This window comes from Medicago sativa, chromosome 8, assembly GCF_051527215.1.
Source record: "Medicago sativa cultivar Bolivia chromosome 8, Bolivia_mono, whole genome shotgun sequence".
Classification (NCBI taxonomy): domain Eukaryota; kingdom Viridiplantae; phylum Streptophyta; class Magnoliopsida; order Fabales; family Fabaceae; genus Medicago; species Medicago sativa.
The window spans coordinates 81,145,838-81,151,657 of record NC_140756.1 but is presented as its reverse complement, the minus strand read 5'-3'; the positions used below and the strand labels follow the sequence as shown (position 1 = coordinate 81,151,657).

The window sequence follows — 5,820 nt, the reverse complement described above, 5'->3', positions numbered from 1 at the left end:
CCACATGGTGAATCAATAAATAATTTGCTACCACTCATCATTCATAACATTGGCATATAAAAAATAAAAATAAAGCAGTTGGGCCAGACAATATATCTAGTGAAGTGTGGAAAAGTCTTAAAGATAGAGGAACTGTGTGACTCACCAAACTTTTTAACGAGATTACGAGGACAAAGAAAATGTCGGATGAGTGGAGAAGAAACACTTTAATTCCGATATAGAAGAACAACAAGGATATACAAAATTGCGCTTATTATATAGGGAATTAAACTAAATGAGTCATACCATGAAACTATGGAAAAGTGATTGAACGATTAAAACTAAAAAAAGAGACTCAAGTTACTGAAACCAATTTGGTTTTATGCTTGAGAGGTCTACTATGGAAGCGATCTACTTGCTTACACATGTGTGGAGCGATATCGGGTGGATAAAAAATGAATTGCACTTAGTTTTCATTGCCTTGGAGAAGACGTATTATAGAGTGTCGAGAGAGATTTTGTAGAAAGTCTTGAAGAAGAAATGATTTATTCATGATATGAATGAGCGAGCTTCGACTAGCGTGAGAACAAGGATTGGACTATCGGTGATTTTCCCATAACAATAAATTATGGTCAGTAAGAAATTGATCAATGACACATTAGTAAATTTATTTTTTTGACAAAACTTTAATGGACGTTGATTTTTTTTTACTGTATATAAAGTACGTAGTAGTTTGTACCCAAAAAAAAAAGCACGTAGTAGATGTATGTATTGCAAATCACCATATAGTACATTAAACTTTTTTGAGGAAATATAGTACATTAAATTAAGGAAATTAAAAAACTAACCGAAGACATATTATAATAATAAAATTGTTTGTCGTACGTAGTAGATATTAGATTTGTCTTTTGTAAGGGAATAGTTTTTTTTTTTTTTAACGTTGAAGGGAATAGATATTAGATTACCGGTAGATATATTAAAACATGGACAATTCCTCAAACTTGGTTATCAAAGCTGCTTCATTTATGCATTGTCGAACTGGTACAATTCTGTTTGTGTATTTAGGGTTGCCTATCGGAGGGGATAGTAGGAAAATCTGTTTCTAGAAACCTGTTGTTGACCGTATAAATGCTTGATTGTCATTGTGGAGTAATAATAAGTTTCTGTCTTTTGGTGGCCGTCTCGTACTTCTGAAGTCTGTGATGTCTTCTCTTCTGGTACTTTCTTTCCTTCTTCTAGGCTCCCGCATGTGTAATTTCTTCTATCAAATCTATATTTAAAAGATTTTTTTTTTTTTTGGGGGGGGGGGGGGGGGGGGGGAGGTATCTAAATAAATTGCTTGGATTAAATGGGATTCCGTTTGTTTACCTAAGGAGGATGGGGGTTTGGGGATTAAGAGAATTTAATTTATCTTTGTCAGGAAAATGGTGTTGGAGGTTGTTGGTGGACAAGATTGGGTTATGGTATCGAGTGTTAAAGGCTCGGTATGACGAGGAGGGAGGTAGGATTCAGGAGGGGGTAGGCGCTTTTCAGGGTGGTGGAGGATGATGTGTAACATTAGGGAAGGGGTTGGGTCGAGAGTGGGGAGCTGATTTGATGATAACTCTAGGCGGGTGGTAGGAAATGGCCATAATACTTATTTTTGGATGGACAATTGGGTAGGTGGAGTTCCGCTTCAGATCAAATTTCGCCGCCTTTTTTACTTGGCCATGAATATAGAGTGTTCGGTGGAGTAGATGGCTGTGTTGGGGTGGGAGGAAGGTAGGAATGCGTGGGTGTGGAAGAGGTGTCTTTTGGTATGGGAGGAGGATTGCGTGAGGGAGTGCTCTTTTTTGTTGAGTAATGTTGTTTTGCAGGATCATATACATGATTCTTGGAGGTGGTTGTTAGACCCTATCCAAGGTTACTCGGTTCGTGGAACTTATCAATTTCTGACATCAGCTGATGAAGAAGAGGATAGGGGTGTTGTTCATGATGTTTGGCACAGGCAGGTTCCTTCAAAGGTTTCTCTGTTTCCTTGGCGTCTGCTGCGAGACTGGCTTCCAACTAAAATTAATTTGGTGAGACGAAGTGCACTTCAACAAAATGATAATTTGTGCGCTGGAGGGTGTGGAAGCATTGAGACGGCGGATCATCTCTTCATTGGTTGTGACGTTTTTGGTTCTGTCTGGTATTTAATATGTCAATGGCTAGGCATGTCCTTAATTTGTTTCTTCAAGTTCAATTTCGATGCACTGTGTTCAGTTTACTAATTTGGCGGGTATGCCGAGATCTACTCATTCGACTTTTAAGGTTATTTGGTTTGCTTGCACATGGGCAATATGGAAGGATAGGAATGATCGTATCTTCAAAAAAGCGATCACCAATCCTCTTAATATTGTTGAAAAATTAAAGTTGAAAGTAATGATTGATGGCGACACCCGCTTCTTTGTATGGGTGTCATGTAAGTTTCTTATTTATTTTGGTTGCAGGTGGCCTCTTGTTTGGTCTCTTGATAGGTGCCTTTGACTTTGTAACAAACTCTTAGTGTTTCACCACTTTTTTGTGCGACATGAATCACTATAGCTTTGAGCAATATATCTCATTTTCCTTTGGTGAAAAAAACATGGACAATAGTTTTAATATAACAGTAGTAATAATATATTTTTACTTCCGTTCAAAAAAATACTAATATTTTTACTCGATCAAAGCTTATCTATATTTGGTAACAAATCTTCCCTATACCCTCTGGAAAAAACAATATTACCCTGTTATTGTGGTGGCTAGGAAGTAGGAACAATATATAAGGAACAAAAAAAAACTAAAACTACTCGTAGCACGTCACCACAACAAAACAAAAAAACCTACTCAAAGTACTTTTTATTTGGTAGAACTAGAACTACTCAAAGCACTTTTAACACAACTTCATACTCACTAAACACATACACCGCCAAAAAAATAAGTCTCTCTCTTTCAGAATATTGATCGATTCCTGGGATACATTTACGTTAGGACCATATTCAATAATTTAACTTTTGTGAGGGAGAGATTCGATTCGATTGAAGTAATGAATATGGCAAATGTTTTCGTTCTTTCAGCTATTCTATTTGCATTGATGGTCTTGGAAACTAGTAATGCTTTGATGCCATTCTCAGCTATATCGAAGATTTCTTCCCCAATTTCAACACCAAGAACACGTTACTGTAGGGCCATTATAACTTACATGGTGGTGGAATGTCTACCATATTTTATCGAGGATGATAATTCACAACAACCAGATCATTCATGTTGTCTTGCAGTGAAATCTATATCAGCAAACGATACCAATTGCATTTGTGATATTATGGAGAGTGACAATTGGTCAATGGGTCTCACAAAGGCAACGAAGCTACCTACTATTTGCGGCGTATCACTCCCATGTTATGGTAAGTGATTAAATAGAAGGAAAATACTTAATTGGGCACAAGGGTTTGAACACTAGTATTGAGCACACATACATAATTGAAAAAATGTAGAGAGAGAAAATAATTAAATAATATTTCTTTTTTAAATAATTAAATGAAATATACTTTTGTGTGTGAGTGCCTAAATGATGTGTTTAAAAGCTTATGCCCAAGCAAGTGTTTCTCTAAATAGAAATACTTTTGGGCAGTCCCACTCTACTCCCCTATGTATGTCATTGTCAATCCAATCATCATCAATTCATTCACCCTCAATGTGGGGAAATACTTGTGTGACATTAATGTCACGGTGACATTAAATCTGGGCCACACATTGGGTGACATTAGATGTGTTGTGTGGCCCAGATACAATGGCAATGACAATGTGTGGCCCAGATGCAATGGCACGGTGACATTAATGTCACCAAAGTGCCACCCATCAATGTGTGGTTCAAAAGCATGAAATTACTTCGCAACTAATTATATAAATGCATTCAATTCCAATTGATGTTTGTTATTGTGTGACATTGCAGCTGATACTCCAAGTCCAGGACCCAGTCAAGCTCCAGAAGATATTGCAATTCTTTATTGGATCTTAATAGGGTTTGCAATCTTTTTTGTTGTGGCACTTATACTCCGGTTTTTTCTACGGTAGTGTGAATAATATCAATAGTTTGTTTGTTAAAATAACAAGTTTTATTCCCTCGAAAAAAATAAAAAGTTTTATTTTATCTTTTTTTTCCTCAATTTTTATTTATTTATTTTGTTGCAGTATGTTGTGGCCTTTAGGTGTGAATTTATTGTTTTTGTAGTAGATTACGCTTCAGATTACATATTTTTTTGGAAAAGATAACATTTTATTATCGACTTAAATAAAAAGTGAAAAATCCTTAACTTACAAACCCGTCTCTATATATATACATTAAATTTGGAGAAGTGAAAAAGTTGAATATGCGTGTAATCAACTTACCTAGGTTCTTACGTCTATTCATAAAATTCTGTTTTTTTTTTTTTAAGCCTATATAAAGAGTTGAATTCCTTTTTCTTTTTTTTTTTTAAGTAGCGAAGAGGTGAATTCATGTTGCATTGATTGAATGGTTTCAATTAAGGTACATAAAACATTGACCCCAACTGAAAATTATACCATGTTTCTAATTGAATCATACACGAACTTGGAAATTAGAATACTATTATAAAATGACTACACATACATGAGCCCCTGCATAGTGGATACGTCTCTCTCATTCTCTGAGCCTTGGTTACGGTAATTGCATGCTAAGTAAAAGCAAATACATACAAAGCTAGTTGATATGTTATCATGGCCAATGATACATAACAAAGTTATGAGACACGGAATAAGTGCATATGGACAGCAGACGCTATTAGCATCTCAGGAAATTCCTCACATTATTGAATTTTACATTATTGTGCCAGTACTGTGCAAGGTTCAATGAATTATGAGACGTGGCTTTTCATTCCAATGTACATGGGCCGGAGCCATACCCAAGCTAGGACAAAGAGGACGAGCGTCATACATAGGCCACAAAAATAAGTGGTGAGCGTCATAGGCCCCAAAAATAAGTGTGGCAAAACAAAAAAAAAACAATATTTAAGTTTTAAAGAGAGGTGTGCATGTTGATGCAAATGTTTTTAGTTTTGGATTATGTATTTCATGAACTGTTATTCTAGATTTATTTTAACATAATAGTCAACAACATTTTGACAATCAAGCTCCTTTCTGATAAAAACTAACGAGACAGTATCCGGACATTGGCCCAGATTGCCCAAAGCTCTTGGGATTCATTCATCTTGTAGGCGCCTTCTTATTTAGTATCATACTTCCATTCAAAGGTTGTAATGAACATATCTATTACCAAAACTTCGCTACAGGATCGGAAATATGAACTTGTAAAGCCTTTACGAGACCTAAATGCAATCTGGCATGTTCAAATTGAAACAAGCAGAACAATCCTTGATATTGAACAAGCACTAGTTTTATGTTGACGAGGAGCCTTCCTTAAGAGGTTGTAAATCATTTCCTTAGAGAAGATCAATGACAACGTTTGGCAATCTAGAAAGTTGTTTAGAATTGGTAAAGGTAAAATCATCTGTTAAAATCTAGCTAAAGTTGTACCAGTATAGAATTGGTGATCATATTAAAACCATGTATGAAAACCTAATCAACGTTGGCCTGGTTTCAAAATATTTATAGTTTGTCCAAAATTTTCTTTTTGATGGTTAAGATTTAATTATTAGTTAATAAATTTCAATTAAGGTAAAAGGGAAAAAATGGAGTGAGAAATATAGTCTAATTTTCTTAAGTGGTTACTAACTTAACATGCACACGAGGTTTAATATTTGGTCATTCAATGTTGACAAATTCTAACTATATATTGTGCTTGTTACAAGAAAGAAGTCCATT

General features: G+C 35.4%; 1 protein-coding gene across 1 annotated transcript; it reads left to right on the top strand.

The window, feature by feature from the left end:
- Nucleotides 1-1,403: 1,403 nt before the first annotated feature.
- LOC146902152 (uncharacterized) lies at nt 1,404-2,487 on the top strand. The gene is made up of 3 exons (XM_085737114.1): nt 1,404-1,463; nt 1,836-2,149; nt 2,451-2,487. Exons 1-3 carry the CDS (start codon nt 1,404-1,406, stop codon nt 2,485-2,487), a joined length of 411 nt encoding a protein of 136 aa, XP_085593240.1.
- Nucleotides 2,488-5,820: the final 3,333 nt, after the last annotated feature.